This window comes from Gastrolobium bilobum, unplaced genomic scaffold, assembly GCF_033153095.1.
Source record: "Gastrolobium bilobum isolate Gb01-03AN ecotype WA unplaced genomic scaffold, APGP_CSIRO_Gbil_v1 utg2833, whole genome shotgun sequence".
In the NCBI taxonomy this organism is placed as follows: Eukaryota; Viridiplantae; Streptophyta; class Magnoliopsida; order Fabales; family Fabaceae; genus Gastrolobium; species Gastrolobium bilobum.
Genome location: NW_026899149.1, coordinates 90,982 through 107,488, shown reverse-complemented (window position 1 = coordinate 107,488; position 16,507 = coordinate 90,982). Strand labels below are relative to the sequence as shown.

Below are 16,507 nucleotides of genomic sequence, written 5' to 3'. Positions count from 1 at the left end.
TCGTGTGTATGAAGATGTATAAGATAGAGACTGAAATGCATGTGAGCATGCTGATATGGAAGCAAGGAAATTTTTTACCTCATATAAACTATAAAATAAAATTTACTTTCAAAAGAAAAAACTATAAGATAAATTACAGCTGGCAATGTACTACACAAAGCTGGCATTCATTGCTTTCATCTGTAACATGCTCAATTAGAAGAAAAGTTTATCTGGTCCTAGACGACATGGTCGTTGCCCCAGAAAGAAAAAAAGAAAAAAAATGTAAACAACTAATTCTATCCAAAAATTTAAGTTATTAGGTAAGGATTTTTTTAATGATTTATATTATACTTTAATACACTTCGTTACAGGAGAGTCATTGGACTTGAAGGGTGAATAATGTACAGGTCCACCTACTTGTGTTAAGAAAATTGCACAAGAGAATATATAAGACTCTGATACCATATAAAGAACCAATTCAACTCAAAAACTTAAGTTATCAGGTGAGAGCATCTTTAATGATTTATACTATACTTTAACAAAAAAGTGAGATATAGGTGGAAATAGGCAAAGATAGTGTAAAATTGTAATTTTTTTACTATATTTAATAGAAAAAGGTTATATTTATAAAAAAAAATTATTTACAAACTACACTAAATATGATGAATAATACTTCAATTAAAAATATAAAATCAATCATACTTAAGTAATTTATAAAAAAATTATAAAGAGATATTTTCCTATTTGATAATACTCTCTAGCCTTGGAGAGCATAAACTTTTCTGCTCAAGTAGATCTCATGTTTTTGAGTGGACCAGGGAGTAACAGTTGTCGCGTCCTTTGCAATCTAAGATTAGACAACGTAGTTTTGGCTTTGTTATGAATACAAAGGCGCACAAAGATCTTCACCTATATCTATCTTGTCTTGGGACACACTTGCGTCACCGTCTTTATCTCTCTCTCTATAGTCTATATTATCTTTAACGTTTGGTGACTGCTAGACTCTATGAAAGAAGCTAACACTTGTGCAATTAGAGAATTAAAAGCGATTTCTTCGCCTACCTTAATTTCGACATTTTTTTTCTCTCCAAAAAACTACAATTAGCTCCGAAAAATCTTCATAAGAATTATGATCAACCCAAAGTAGAATTGCCAATTAGAAAGCAGTTTTTTACACACCATTTGATGCATCATAAGCAGGGTACATAGATAGATATATGTCAAATAAAATATCTAAGCAAATTGAAGTGTGCCCGGTTAAAATCATGTGTTCATAAAAATCGCTTTCAACAATGTAAGTTAAAACCACTTTTGCATCATTTAATAACTTTTATTTGGATGGAAAGTTTCCATGATATAGATCATACTTATATTACATTAATCTAAAATAATTTAATACTTCATTAATATAGATTAAGTTTAACATAGTATATACTTTTTAAAATATATAAAAATAAAAATAATTAATTATATTCTTATTATTAATTATTCAATTTTGTTAGGCTTTTTGACCGTACTAATTTGTTTTTCAAAATACTCCACCTGGTTAGTTCTTTGGTCAAATTTATTATCAATGTAATGCAAAAAGATGTGTTGCAGGTACATGCGTGTAAAGTCACACACCCGTAAGTCATGAGTTACATAGAGATGCGGTATAGGAGGCACAATGTTCTTCACCAATGCCTAACGTGCATATGAGAAAAATATATTATGTTCTCATGCACAACGATGACGTGTAGTGATGAAAAACGCGTCAGGTAAAGGTGTAAATAGGCTAGGCTAGGCTTTGACTTAATAAGTTAAGCTTGTGTAAAAAATATTGGGTATGATCTGGCCTGTTAACCTGTGTAGGCTCCAAATTACAACTCTAACCTTACCTATATTTAAAAAATAAAAGTCTTGCCCTAGGCCTGTTAGCCTGTTAAAATCTATTAAACATTAAACAATTAAAAAAATAACTAAAATAATATTATTTTATTATTCAAAATTATTAAAATAAATAAAATTATTTATTTTATTTAAAATAAATAATATGATATAGACCGGCATGTAGGCTTATACGCCCGACATATACAAAAAAGCTTATGACACGTTTTCTAAATAGATTTTTTTTAAAGTCTAGGCCTGTTGTATTTTACTATTTATAATAGGCCAAGCCTAGCCTAATATAGGCTAGGTCGTAGGTCCCTATAGGCCGGCCTAACCCATTTACACCCCTAATGTCAGAGACTCAGTTGTCTCATATGCGCGTCAGCCAACGTTAGGCATTGGTGAAGAACACAGTGCCTCCTATATCGCATCTCTATGTAACTCACAACTTATATGTGCGCGACTTTACGTGCATGTACCTATAATGCGTCTTCTTGCATTACATCGGTAATAAATTTGATAAAAAAACTAACTAGGTGAAATATTTTGAAAAATGCATTAGTATGGTCAAAAAGCCATTTTGTTAAGATTTAACACAAATTAATATAGGGGTAGGTTATATTTATTAAGTTTTTGTTTATAAATTCTTACAAACTATACTATGTATTATCAAGAATACATTCCTAACCGAGTATATTCCCAGAAATATATAATTGAGTTTGTAAAAATTTATAACAAAAAGTTTGTAAAAAATATAACATTTCTCGTTAATATAATAGATAATGGAGAGGATTATATTTATAAATTTTTTATTTACAAACAATACCATGTATTCTCAAAAGTACGCTAGATTACATTATATACTTCTGGAGTACATAATATAATTTGCAAAAGTTTGTAAATAGATCCTTCCCGCCATGAAGCTCCGACAATTCAAAAATCATGACGTGTCGTGTCCGACAGTTTTCGACACTCCGACACTTCCCGACACTCCAATACTCGTTGCAAAGACTCAAAAAAGGTTCAAAAATTACGTTGTGTTGCATTTTGAGTTCTAACTATTAGGTTCGTTAGATTACGATTACGATTTTATTATGTTTAATATAAACATTTGGGATATATTATATTTCTTTGTAAAATTGATGGGTATTATAAGTTGAGGAGAGATATTCTTACTACCAAAATTTTCCACTACCAACTTAGTACCTATCTAATCACCTTTGGATTAACATTTTCTCTCTTTTTAAAAACTTTTTAACATTCTCTCTCTTTGATCCAATGATGATTAGATGGGTAGTAAGTTGGTAGTGGAAAATTTTAATAGTAAAAATATCCCTCCTCTTATAAGTTTAGCTATATTTTTTTGTTAAATTATTGAATACTAAATACAATATATATTATATGAATTAAAAATATTATACAATATCAAAACGTGTTTTAACGTGTTAAAAATTAATATTTTTTAAAATTAACGTATCGGAACGTCATATCGTATTTCATGTTCTGTGTCGATGTCGGTACAACGTAGCCTCCCCGTATAATTACCAATTTAACGATTGGATCGGTGAAAAGACATGCGTATAAATTGAATGAGAAAACCCATGATTGTACAAGTGATACTGATGGGAAGTGCTATGATGCAAGGTTTGACTAACTTGTATTTATATATTTTTCTTATTCTTATGCACAGTAACAACTAACTGGAATGGTATGACAAGTGACAACAACCAGTCAACCATTTGCAAGTTGCAACCATGTGCGGCACGTCTGGATGACAAGGAGGATATTTTACGGTAATTCAAATTTGCTGTCTCCTTTTTTATTCGTTTTATTCTCCTTTTAATTGAATAATAATATTTTGTAATTATCTGATTTTTTAAATGTCATTATTTCCTCTTTTAATTATTTATTTTATTAAATTAAGTATGTTAATTATTTCAATTAAAAATATAGGATAACATGTTATAATTTATTTTTATTTTTAATGAATGACGCTTGTTCAAGTAAGCTACATATGGTGTCGAATGGACATACACTTTAAAAATTCAAGATTAACGGAGCCGTGTACATGTAAAAAAGTACTAACGTTTTTCGTAGCATGAAACTGTCATATAAGAAAATGAAAGCATTCGAATTTGAAGTATGTTTAGCTTGTATTTATGTGGTTTTAGTTAGTATTTTGTAAAGATTATTTTGTAAATTTTAATGTGATGGGTTTAAGTAATAAACTAAATGTTTATAATAACTTGGAGTATTTGATTTTTAAGGAAATATTTTCCAATATTGTTTGTGCATTAATTTTATTTTATCATAAGTAACTTGGAAATATTTTATTATTATGATTATGTGGCATAAGAAATCATGTCTAAGTTGACGAGTGAACGCATTAAATATTAGTGGATAAAGAATCAAATATGTCTAAGTGCATGCAAACATTAAAATCTGTGTAAGTTTATGAATACATTAATAGGCGAGATAATTACATTTTCTTTCTATTTTAAAATAATTATTTTTTCACATTGGGGGAGACTAACTGCTGTGTTGATTATCACCTGGACATGGATAACGAATATATATTTTCGGATCCTCCTCCCGATCTTATCTTGTATTTGCTTGCGGACTCTCAGCCATCGCCTCAAGAGTAGTTATTAATTTCTTTCTTTGTTTTAGAATTTCTTATGTATAAAAAAAAAAAAGGTTTAGTGCTTGTCATTTTAAATGACATAAGTTATGTCATTTTAGGAGAGAGATAGATACAGAAATCATGGGAGAGAGAAAATTGGTGGTTTTTTTTAATTTAAAATTCAAATTTTTTGTGTCTGTATTTCTCTTAAAATGACATAACTTTCTGTCATTTAAAATGACAAACACTTTTTTCAAAAAAAATCATCTTTTAAAAGTTTTGTACAAGGATTAAAAACCCATTAATATTCTTGATTGTAAGAAAATATAGCTTCATTTAATTATGTTACCTTCTTCTTCCACTAATGCTATTGCATTTACTTAATAAAAATATCAAAAGATAAAGACAGATTTGAAAAAAATAATTAATAGCTTTTTAATTTTCTAAAGTGAGAAATAATTTGAAATAAACCAAAATTTCAAAAGTGATAATTATTTGAGAAAAAAATTTGAAATAAACCAAAATTTCAAAAGTGATAATTATTTGAAATTAAAGAAATATATTGTTACTGGACAGAGACTTGTATATTATGTATAATTTAATGCATAAAAATTTATGTAAGTTTAGACTCAAATGATATAATATCTAACTTTGAGCATGAGAAAAAGCAACCTACACGCACTGGCCCAACTAAATGTCGAATACATGGTTTAAATTAAAAAAATTGCTTAAATGTCGTAAAATCATGTGACTATTGTGTGATTATGTGACCGTCTATTAAAATAAAAGAGAATTAGAAGAAAAATGAATAAACTAGAAGATAAAGAGAGTCAATTGCATAATTAACTAATGAAAAAATTGTTAAATTAAATTAAAGGAATCTAACTCAATCCAAATTTTCTACAATTAAAAATTAACATGATTGGCAGATATTATATTACTCGATACGTGCAGACATTTTGAAGCCCAAAATGTTTCCACGAACAAGGCCAGCGGGGCAAACCCCACTTAAATTTAAAGTCTTTTATCATTTTACTCTTTTTGAAGCACTCGGCCCAAAGTTTATCTCTCATGACTATCACAATGTTAAGTAAGTGACACATTACTGGAAAAGTTTCAATACAGTTGAAAAAGGGTTATGAAATAGTATTGATTTTGTATTTGAATCTGTATATAGGGGTCTCTATTTATAGAGACTTCTTGACCTAATTTTGACCTAATGAGCTTGGTCCAATATACAAGTAACGGACTAAATAAATACAAATAAATGACTACATAATTACTAATAAATGACTACATAATTACTATTTACAACACTCCCCCTCAAGCTGAGGAATATATATTTATCATTCCCAGCTTGCTAGCAAGTTCTTGAAATCTATCTGAAGGAAGCCCCTTTGTCAATAGATCAGCTAATTGACGCCCAGTGGGAATGTATGGAGTGGTAATCAACCCGCTATCAAGTTTCTCTTTGATGAAATGGCGGTCGACCTCAATATGTTTAGTCCGATCATGTTGAACTATATTATGAGCTATACAAATAGCGGACTTATTATCACATAGCAGTTTCATAGGTCCCTCACATTTTATTTTTAGATCATCAAGTACAATTTTCAGCCACAGTAACTCACAAATGCCTTGAGCCATAGCTCGAAATTCAGCTTCTGCACTTGATCTGGCGACCACATCTTGTTTCTTACTTCTCCATGTCACCAAGTTACCACAAAGAAACATGCAATAACCAGTGGTAGAACGACGGTCAGTCACGGATCCAGCATAATCAACATCTGTGTAGACTTCTAAAGATAGATTGCCATCACGTCGGAATAACAACCCTTTACCAGGAGTACCTTTCAGATACTGAAGAATTCTCTCTACTGCCTGCATATGTTTCTCCTTTGGATCGTGCATAAACTGACTGACAACACTAACAACATAAGCTAAGTCTGGTCTAGTATGAGCCAAATATATCAATTTCCCAACTAGCCGTTGATATTGTCCTTTATCAACTGGAGGACTCTCCTCTTCATAGCACATCTTGTGATTCTGCTCAATAGGAGTATTAGAGGGTTTACACCCGAGCTTTCCTGCTTCTTTGAGAATATCAAGAACATATTTCCTCTGGCTGATAAAGATTCCTTTGCTCGAATGAGCTACTTCTATCCCTAGGAAATATCTCAGTTTCCCAAGGTCTTTGACTTCAAACTCAGAGGCAAGCCGTGTTTGCAGAATCTGTCTCTCCACAAAATCATCACCTGTGATAATAATATCATCAACATATACAAGGAGCACAGTAAGCTTCCCATTTTGGGAGTGCTTGAAAAAAAGAGTGTGATCTCCTTGACTTTGTTTATATCCTAAGGTTATCATAACCTTAGTAAACTTTCCAAACCAGGCACGAGGTGACTGCTTCAATCCATACAAGGCCTTTTTTAATTTACAAACTTTATTTTCTCCTTTCACAGAATCAAAACCAGGCGGAATTTTCATGTAGACTTCTTCTTCTAACTCACCATTGAGGAAAGCATTCTTCACATCAAATTGGTTTATATCCCAATTGTAATGGGCAGCAAGGGATAACAAAACTCTCACCGTATTCATCTTTGCAACTGGAGCAAATGTTTCTTCATAATCAATGCCATTGGTTTGAGAGTAACCTTTGGCAACTAATCGAGCTTTGTATCTCTCAAGAGTTCCATCAGAATTATATTTCAGGGCATAAACCCATCTGCACCCTACTGCTTTCTTTCCAGTAGGTCTATCAATAACCTCCCATGTTTTATTTTTCTCCAATGCATTCATCTCCTCTTGCATGGCTTGAGCCCAATTCCCATCTTTCAAGGCTTCATGTACTGATTTTGGGATTGCAATAGAGTCTAGTGCTGAAACAAAGCTTTTGTGCTGCACAGACAGATTAGCAGAGGAAACAAAATGGGAGATAGGGTATTGAGTACAAGAGGAACAAGATTTCTTGGGACATGATCTTTTTCCTTTTCTAAGAGCAATGGGTAAATCATCAGAATCAGTAGTAATGGGTAAGTCATCAGAAGTATCATGATCAGAAATATGAGATTCAGGACTTACCAGTGGTTCAAACGATTGAGGTTGCTGCTGAGGCAATGTGGGCTGTGTATCAGTCATAGGAGGATCAGTCACAGTAGGATCAGACATAGACACATTGGGAACAGGAACAAGAGGAAGAGACACTGACTCAAGTGAAGGAGTAGACACTGAAGATTCAAATTCAAAGAAGGAAGGTGATGAGTCTTCTAGTGAATTATTCTCCCTCTAAAGATGAGGACCTTGGAAAAATGACTCAGATTCCTGAAATGTAACATCCATAGAAACAAAAAATTTCCGACTACCAGGGTGATAACACTTGTAGCCCTTCTTATCAGGAGCATATCCAAGGAAGACACATTTAAGAGCCCTAGGATCCAACTTACTGCGATGCTGTTTATGAATATGAACAAAAACAACACACCCAAACACTCGAGGAGGAAGACTTTGCAAAGTTGGAACTGAAGGAAAAAAAGAAGTCATGGAGTGAATAAGACTTACATGATCGAGAACCCGAGTGGGTAGACGGTTGATCAAGAACGCTGCAGTAAGAATGACATCTCCCCAATAGCATTTGGGTACATGTGTTTGAAACAGTAAGGCACGAGCAACTTCAAGAAGGTGACGATTTTTTCTTTCAGCAACCCCATTTTGTTGAGGGGTGTCTACACAAGTAAGTTCATGAATCATACCTTGATTTCGTATAAATTGGGAAAAACTGTGATTAACATATTCAGTACCATTATCTGTTCTTAGTCTCTTGATTTTTCTACCAAATTGGGTCTCAACCATTTTATAAAATTGAAAGAACAGATGTGGTACCTCAGACTTTTCATGCATTAAGTAAACCCAAGTTACACGAGTGCAATCATCAATAAAAGAAACAAACCATCTATTTCCAGAAGCATGAGGGACTTTAGAAGGACCCCAAACATCAGAATGAATAAGATCAAAAGGTTCAACACTCTTAGTACTACTAGAAGGAAAAGACACACGATGATGCTTAGCAAACTCACAAACATCACAATGAAAAGACTCAACAGGCTTAGATAAAAACAATGACGGAAATAAAGACTTGAGTAAACCAAATGGAGGATGTCCCAAGCGCTTATGATGAAGCCAAATCAAAGAATCAGCAGTTGATTGACCATGAGACATCAAGATGTGATCTGTTACTTTATTTGCGGGAGATTGTGACACCAGATAGTACAGCCCACCTTGCTCTTTAGCACTACCAATCGTCTTCCCCGTGGCGAGATCCTGAAAAACACAATGGGTAGGGAAGAAGGTTACAGTACAATTCAGATCTTTTGTAATTTTATGAATAGAAAGAAGATTCGTGGAGAGTTTAGGAACATGAAGAGCATCTTTAAGATGTAAGGACTGCTGTAAGTTTATGTCACCAGAACCCGCAACTGATGTATGTGAGCCATCAACTATGGCTATAGTATGAGTTCCAATGGTAGGATGATAAGAAGCAAAGGAGTCAGCACAACAAGCCATATGATCAGTAGCACCAGAATCAACAACCCAGGAATGTTTAAAATCATTACATGAAGAAAGGAAAGAATGAGTTTTGGGGCTCATACCAGTCAAAGCCAAAGCATTAGTATCAGATGGCTTACTCAGATAATCAAGGATGGTTCGGAGCCGTTCTAACTCATCTAGACGAAATGCAGGTTGGGTCTCATTAGGTGCAGGAGTTATTCCAAAGGAAGTAAAATGCGCTTGACCACGCATCATTGCCATCTTTTCTAAGACAGTTTGCTTTCCATGGAGGCGAAAGCATAAATCCTTGATATGACCTGTTCTTTTACAATAAGAACACCATCGATCATCTCTCTTAGGTTTATAAGATGCACCATCATAAAACTTTGTAAAGGAACTCCTTTGAGAAGAGGCCATACTTCACAAAAAACAGTCAACGAAAAAGGCTTTAAGAAGCCAAAAAATTCGGAAAAAATATCAAACGATGTCCGATCTGAGAAAACAACACAGATCCAGAAAGAGAACAAGGAGACGAGAAGAATGGTGGTGGTCCGGTCCAGAAACACCGTTGGACGCGCCTCCACGCGCCGGAGAAAGCAGCTGCGTGTGGGCCTCACTCTCGGACAAAGAGGCGGCGCGTGAGAGCGCGTGGCAAGGCTTCTCCGGCTGAAATTTTTCCAGTGTGGTCGTCCGGTGAGCGCGCACCTGGCTGCGGGTGGTTGCGGTTGAAAAGTCACCGGAAAGGGTTCTAAACGGTGAAGACAGAACTGGTTGAAGGCGGTCGGAGGTGTTTGGGTCGTTTGTGGCGGAGGAACGTTGCGTAGAATGATAGAACGAAAAAAAAAGAAGGTCAACAGTGATCCCCTTGGTCCAAAAGGTCTCCGGAAAAATTTTTCCGGTGGCGGCTGATGGCGGCAAGAGGCAAAGAAATTAGGGTTTTGTAAAAAAAAAAAAAGACAATAGGCGCGGAAGCAGAGCCCTCAGGATCGAGAGCTCTGATACCAACTTGAAAAAGGGTTATGAAATATTATTCATTTTGTATTTGAATCTGTACATAGGGGTCTCTATTTATAGAGACTTCTTGACCTAATTTTGACCTAATGGGCTTGGCCCAATATACAAGTAACGGACTAAATAAATACAAATAAATGACTACATAATTACTAATAAATGACTACAGAATTACTATTTACAACAAATACGAATAAAGAATGCAGAGAGCAAAAGGAATCACTAAGTTAACCTGACTTCCTTCGTTTGTTTCAAATTGTCTTAAGCTTAATTACCATTATAACGCTAGGTTGTTATAGACACAAAATAACGAAGTTTAAGGTACTGCATCTGATTATCTAAATATTTTCCACAAAATGTTCAAACTGGTTTGGGTGGGATGCGCCTGCCTTTACTGTAGACGTAGTAGTGCAAGGAAAGGGCGACGCGCAAGAGACCCAGTAGCACAAGCTACAGTTCTATGTATACAGGATAATGATCTCTTTACAAATTTTTTTTACAAATTATATTAAGTTTGATCGGTCATGCACTCTTGATTGAAGTATGACCGGTCAGATATATTATAGTTTGTAAGAGTTTGTAAATATCACTTTTCTCATATATATATATATATATATGGGTTTTGCATCTATCATTTAACATGACCACAACAATTTTCCTACACACATAACATTTTGTGGGACCCAAAATTTTTGAAACCAAAAAAAAAAAAAAAAACTCTGGCACGCAAAACGAATCTCTATAACATAACACAATCATTTTTCCTACAACATAACTCTTATAAAACCCTATATATATATATATATATATATATATATATATATATATATATATATATAGGAAAAATATTTTTCACTTGAGATAAGTTTATCTCCGGCCACTCTAAACTACGTCGCTTTTTTTATTTATTTTCTTATATTAATTGATTCACCTTTGAATGATTATAATTCTCTTTTTCTCTCTCTTTCTTTATTACCATTGATCCATCTTTGCACAATTATGATTTATTAGTCGGAGATAAAATTATCTCCGGCAGCATGAGAAATATATATATATATATATAAAGGCCAAGGTCCAAATTCACTATAAAGCGCAGCCCACAAGAAGTTGAAAATTCTATAGTACTTTATTTTACGACGAAGGACCTTCATTACTACTTATCTGTCTTTGCTGAAGAAGATGATGCTTATAATGAATATGTTTTTCTGATGTTATATGAGATATTGAGATAATATATTTCCCTATTGGTACATTAAAAATGATTGATATTTTTTTTATTTATTTTTTAAGAACATGCCTTATATATTTTATGTTTATGACATGAAATAATAAATCTCTTATAACACGAGGCTTATATTTCCTGTAACAATATGGTCATCAGTTTGTTGACTTTTCAACTGCTAATTCCCTTTGAAATTTGTTTGAGATTGATCTTGGCACAAATTTTTTTTGCAAATGAAATAGAATATAGAATGGATTAACAGCTCAAGAAGAAAGTTTTTTTTTTTTTTTTTTTCAAAAATGAAATTGCAACGTACATTTATTTTTAAAATATTTTACGATGTTAATGAACTAAAATTTAAGAATTAAATAAATCACACAATGATACAAGACATAACAGCTGTAATAATAGATTAATAATAGGGTCTTTTATTTTTAATTTGTTTTGTACAGTCACACGCACCCAAATTATTATGTTGTCATCGTCAATTATGTTATATTTCACCGATTAAAGCTCCAAAATATCAAGAAGCTTTTGAATAATTTATTACATTCAGCCTGTTGCCTATATTGTCTAGCAAATAATGCATTAATTTATGTTAACGCCACTTATTGTTATCCTGTATTTAAACAAGGGAATCTGTATATTTGTCTGATAATATTAATATCCTTGCCAACTCTTTTATTCTTATGGTATGATGCTGGTATTTCAGGTTCCGTTGTACAAGGAAACAAAAGCCAGCTGGGCAAGTTATCAAGAATTAGAATAATCCAATCAAACATCATAAACAGAGGCTGCCTGGATTAACCCGAAAATTTCCTTATTTACACTTTATATAATTAATCATTTGTCTTTATCTCTTTTTGAAGTGTTTTAGTGCATGATTGAACGCTGTTACAGTAATAAATTGAGTTACAAGGAGAGAAACAAGAGCTAACTGAGCTGTGCGCTTGCTTAAATTGAAACATAAATGTCTTATATTTGAAGATTTTGAGTATGAAACATTAGTTCTAATAGTGTAAACCTCAGTGCTCAAAGACTCCAACTTATATATGCAGTTTGTCTTATATTTTTACATTTTAACAAAGAGAGCGTTGTGTATGCAGTCTTATACTTAACATTTTTACATATTTTAACAAAGAGACTGTTGTTTCAGCAAAACTTCTTCAAACTCTACTCTCCTTCAATAGACTCAAATAATCAAATTTTGTGCACCCTTTATGACTTTACAACAGAAAATGCATCAGGAAACATACATTCTAAAATCTAAATGTACAAACAAATCATGCTGACACTAGCTACTGGAAGAAAATTCAATTCCTCCAATCTCAATCTCAATCTGTGCTCATAGTCCCGGATCCCGAGCTTCCTTCTTCTTCCTTAGAATGAGAAGTACGGTGACTTCCTAATGTATATGCTTGATAACCGGTTGGACTGCAAAGCTGACCCGAGTTACTGGCAGATTTCTCAATATCAATCCTCCCTGCAATAAAAGGAATTGGCCGTTCAAGTATTGAGGGTACTGATTCATCTGTCTCCAGCATTTTTACAACCTGGTCCATTGTTGGCCTAGCATGTAACTGTGGATGTGAACATAGTACAGCAACCAACACATACTTCTCAAGAACTTGTTGGGGACCAGGTTCTGGCATATCATCTTCAATAACATCCAAAGCTCTAGTGTTTCTAACTAATGACCAAGCCATGTCAGTGAGAGCAGAGGGTTGGCCATCATGGTCCGTTTCAAGAGCTTTTTTCCCACTCAAGAGCTCAAGAAGCAAAACACCAAAACTAAAGACATCACTTCTCTCTGTCAATTGCCCATACAAAGCATACTCAGGTGCAACATACCCCATAGTGCCAGCTACTCTAGTGCTCATATGTGTCATTCCCTCAGGGTTAAACTTTGCTAGCCCAAAATCAGCTACCTTGGCTTCAAACTTCTCATCAAGAAGTATGTTACTAGCTTTAATATCCCTATGAATGATGGAAGGTTGAGCCCCATAATGCAAATAAGCCAAACCCCTAGCCGTGCCTAGAGCAATCTGTTGTCGAATTGGCCAACTGAGTTTCTTCTTTGAAGAACCAAATAAATGATCATAAAGACTCCCATTTTCCATCAAGTCAGTAACAATAATCCTCTGGTGACCTTCCAAATTAGTAGTTGCGGTACAATAACCTCTCAGGGCAACAAGATTCACATGCCTAACACTTGCAATAACCTCCACTTCATGAGTGAAATTTGCATCCCCAGCAACAGAACAATTCTTGAACCTTTTCATTGCAACTCGACTACCATCCATCAAAACCCCTTTATAAACATTCCCATAACCCCCACTCCCAATTATATTATCCCTTGAAAAGTTCCTAGTTGCCTTCCTAATATCATCAAACGTGAACCTAATCAAAGTAGTGCTCTGGTTAATCGAATCCAACCCAGAAGCCAAAGCCATCTCAGTCCTACTATTACCAATAATACCATTCTCCCTCATAATCTTGTTATGCTTCAATCTCCAATAAGCCCAAACCCCAACAAATACTAATAAACCGAAAACACAAATAACCGAAACAACAACAGTAACGACCTTATGATTAGAACCCGAAGACGAAAAATCAAGCCCGAACAAGCACTGAGCGGTTCCAGGGTCAGTGGGTCCATATTGACCGGAGAGAGAAGCGGCGTAAATAGCGGTATAAGCTCTGCAATCAGAAACGTTCCCAACGCTTGTTCCTGTCAAGTAGGATAATAAACTTGACAACTTGGTGGTGCAGAGAGCGCAGGGCGCGTTGTTCTGAAGCGATTGGTTACAGTTTCCTTGAACGCCTTGAAGTGCTGCGGTGGGAACAAAAGCTTCGAATTGTTGTAGGGTCGTGATGTTCATGCAACCCTGAGAGATCCAAGAGGTTTGAAGGCCACAGGAGGAGCGAATATCGAAGTTTGGTACGTATTGGTCGATGAAGGATTGGAAAGTGTTCCAGCATGATTCGGAGGAGTTGAGAGGAGGGACGAAGAGGCCGGTGCGGCGGAGGTAATCGGCCTGGAGGAGATGGAGTGCTTGGAGGATGTAATGGCACTGTGTTCCGGAGTCGAAGGAGGGTTTGGAACCGCCGCCCACGACGGTGAGGACGGTGATGTTGAGGGGACATGAAACGGTGGCGTTTTGGGTGAGGGAAGGGGTTGGGAAAGTTAGGATGAGGATGGGAAGGAGGAGATAGAAAAGAAGGGACATTGGGAATTATGGTTCTGAGAGTGAAGGGATTGGTTAGAGTTTGAACATGTGTGTGTGTGTGTGAGAGAGAGAGAGAGGGTTTGCGATTTTGACTAAAATGGTGGTATTATTTGCTACTACTGCTGTCTGCTGAGGTTGTTCAATGTTTAGCAGCCAACCACTTTTACGTTGTTTGATTCGTTTTTTTTTTTTTCTTTAAACAATTGTTTGATTCGTTTTAATTTAACGGTTTGATGTTTGGCAAAATAAAATTATATTATATATATGAGGTAAGATTCTTTGACACCTCATATGAGAGCCGTTAGATCAAAAAATATCAATGGTATCACATACTTACAAATCAGAGTCGTTGATATTTTTTGATCTAACGGCTCTCATATGAGATGTCAAATTTTAAATTTAACACCCGTGTCAAAGAATCCTACCTCTATATATAATATATTTTTATGTTTGGCAAGATAAATTTATATATATATAAGGGGAAAACTAATATTACCTAACATGATATAAATTTTTTAACCTACTCACCCATTCGTTTCCGTATCAGCATTTTTTATTTTTATTATATGTATGAGACCCACATGATTTTTGTTTGAGTAGAAAAAATGCTTTAGATTATGTTACATGATAGTAGGTTTACTCTATATATAAAGTATAAACCTCACATATTTAATGTAGAAGAGATAATTTTATCTCAATATTCAACCCTTACTTTAAAAGTCCAAAACACACACACTTGACTTGACTTCAGACACGTGCTTCTAGGAACTTTCAGCTAACTATTTTTAGTAAAATTGTAGTGGGGAATATAGGCTATTTGATCATTTTGAATAATATTAATATATCTACTAATCTGCTCATCTTTAATCGACTAACTTGAATTTTTAATCGACTAAATAGTTGTTGAGAGATTTAATCGACTAAATCTCCCTACTTAATCGATTAAAAAATTTTATATTATATAATCGACTAAAAATGCAAGGTAGTCGAAAAAAATCAGGGGAAAAATGATTATTAATTAATTAATAAGGGACAAAATGGTGAAAAAACCGGAGAATATATTTATAACATTGTATGAGATAATTTTATGGGTTTTATTAGTATCATGTTACATAACCCAATAAAACTTTCCTACACACACAATAAAAAAAAGTGAAAATTTTCTTATATCCTACAATATTATACTCATAAAACCCTAATTTTATATTATATAACACATAAAAAAGTAGGATCCACTAGAGAAAATAGAGATATATATATAAAAAAGTGAATCTTATCTATTTTTTATGTACGAACAAGATAATTTTATCTAATATAACATGATAGACATATTTTTCAATTCTAAAACTTGCAACGGTGCTTTTGACCACGGGCCCCTCATGTTTCATCTAGAACACGAATTTTTTGTTTTAATTGCCTTCATATTTATTTGTTATATGGATGATATTATTAATTGCAATGATTAATTCGTTTTACTGTTTTGATATGGACAATATTTTATGTTATTAACTGTGATAATTATTTCAGTTTGTTGTTTTCATAATAGATCATGGCTGTATAACTTAAATAGGAAAGTAAACTACTATAATGGTCGAATTGTACAAAAAATGTACAAATATTGACAGTGAAACTTCTTGGATTCCTAACAAGCTACAAATGTGTACACGGAAAAATAATAAAGGATGGTAATAAAGGATGGCATATAAATGACCAGTCAATATAAGGTGCACTTGAACTCAAATTTTCACTGTGTTTTGAGATTATGCTTGATTGAGTATGACACTTTGCGGTGAGATTAAAATTGATTATACAAACTCATTTAAAAACTTTCTCTTTATAACCCCAATAATTTTCCTATTACAAATTATAAACCTCGTTTGTATTGTACTGATTTTCCAAAATTTTAGTGTTAATATTAAGAATCGATTCCTAAGCTGATTAATGACGATACCCGGCCCAATGATGCATTTTTTGTCGCTGCACTTCTTTTACTACATTTACCTCATCTAATGCTACTATCGA

At 33.9% G+C, this 16,507-nt stretch overlaps 1 protein-coding gene across 1 annotated transcript; it reads right to left on the bottom strand.

Annotated features, from left to right (window-relative positions):
* Window positions 1-12,315: 12,315 nt before the first annotated feature.
* LOC133287720 (probable LRR receptor-like serine/threonine-protein kinase RKF3) lies at window positions 12,316-14,591 on the bottom strand. Its single transcript, XM_061485383.1, has one exon. The coding sequence runs from the start codon at window positions 14,483-14,485 to the stop codon at window positions 12,590-12,592; it is 1,896 nt and encodes a 631-aa protein (XP_061341367.1). The 5' UTR covers window positions 14,486-14,591; the 3' UTR covers window positions 12,316-12,589.
* Between the last annotated feature and the right edge of the window lie 1,916 nt (window positions 14,592-16,507).